The sequence below is a fragment of the Atta colombica genome, unplaced genomic scaffold, assembly GCF_001594045.1.
Source record: "Atta colombica isolate Treedump-2 unplaced genomic scaffold, Acol1.0 scaffold351, whole genome shotgun sequence".
NCBI classification, from domain to species: Eukaryota; Metazoa; Arthropoda; class Insecta; order Hymenoptera; family Formicidae; genus Atta; species Atta colombica.
In genome coordinates, this window is record NW_017259461.1 from 716,913 (window position 1) to 717,976 (window position 1,064).

At 22.2% G+C, this 1,064-nt stretch overlaps 1 protein-coding gene across 1 annotated transcript in view; it reads right to left on the minus strand.

The window, feature by feature from the left end:
* Positions 1-333: 333 nt before the first annotated feature.
* The window catches only part of LOC108690801 (protein phosphatase 1B-like), a 12,441-nt gene continuing 11,710 nt past the window's right edge, over positions 334-1,064 (minus strand). Inside the window, exon 6 of the mRNA XM_018198290.1 lies at positions 334-652. Coding sequence (XP_018053779.1) covers positions 635-652 — 18 coding nt within the window. The 3' untranslated portion in view covers positions 334-634. The remainder of the gene's footprint in view (positions 653-1,064) is intronic.

Below are 1,064 nucleotides of genomic sequence, written 5' to 3' on the forward strand. Positions count from 1 at the left end.
GAATACATCAATTTCTACAATTACATAATATACATTGTGTGAATTATGCTACGTTCAATTTCCCATTAAAATAAACTAAATATAATTTTACATATATCAATCCAAAGAAATATATATGTATGTATATGTATATTAATTCTAGAATAGCTTTTTTAAAGTTAGCAATATATTAGGTTTCTAATTTACTAATCAATAGCTTTACGATAATTTAACATTTTTACATAATTATATCAGTTATTTATGTAGCATAATTTTACTTCAAAGTTATGATTATCTCTGTTAAGAGGTTGATAAAATTTTATTTAAAAATACATATCGTGAAGATGTTTCGTGTATAATTCAATGTATAAAAGGAGTAAAAAAATGTATGTTTGAGATATATATTAAAAGAATTTTCCCAATTTTTCTCCGTTTTATCCTTAATTGAAAAAAATGCTTTGTTTCTTTATCACGCATAAATTTAACAATTCAAAAAAGAAACTGACATTAATAATCAATTACCACTCTGCACAGTCTCTGCTCATGTAGTACTCCATAATGACTCTTGATGATAGATATCTCATTTTCACCACTTTTGGATTGGCCAGTCTATTGCAATTTCGCATGTACGAAATCGTATACGTAATTGCATACATTAACTGCTCTGTGAATTCTGTAAGCATATCATTATATAGTACTTTAATTTTTGCACATTTTTTCCTGGAGATTTAAGTCATGTATACATTATCTTGTTTCTTGTAGATATACATATATTTTATTAAATATTTTCGAACTAATTTGACAAATTATTATATAGATATGAAAATTTTTATACGATTTTTAATAAACAAATGTAATTGTGTATAGTTTTGTGTTAAATATTAAAAATTGTACATATTTTCTTGTCTAAGATATAATAAGAAAATATAACAATAACGATATTATATGATCGATTATATAATACTTATATTTAAGCTTCTTAAATTTTCCGATTTGAAATTTGAAATTCAAAATTATTAATCTAATTTTGACTGTTTCTAGTTTAGCATTTTATTTTTATTTTTATAAATATAAATTTATAATAT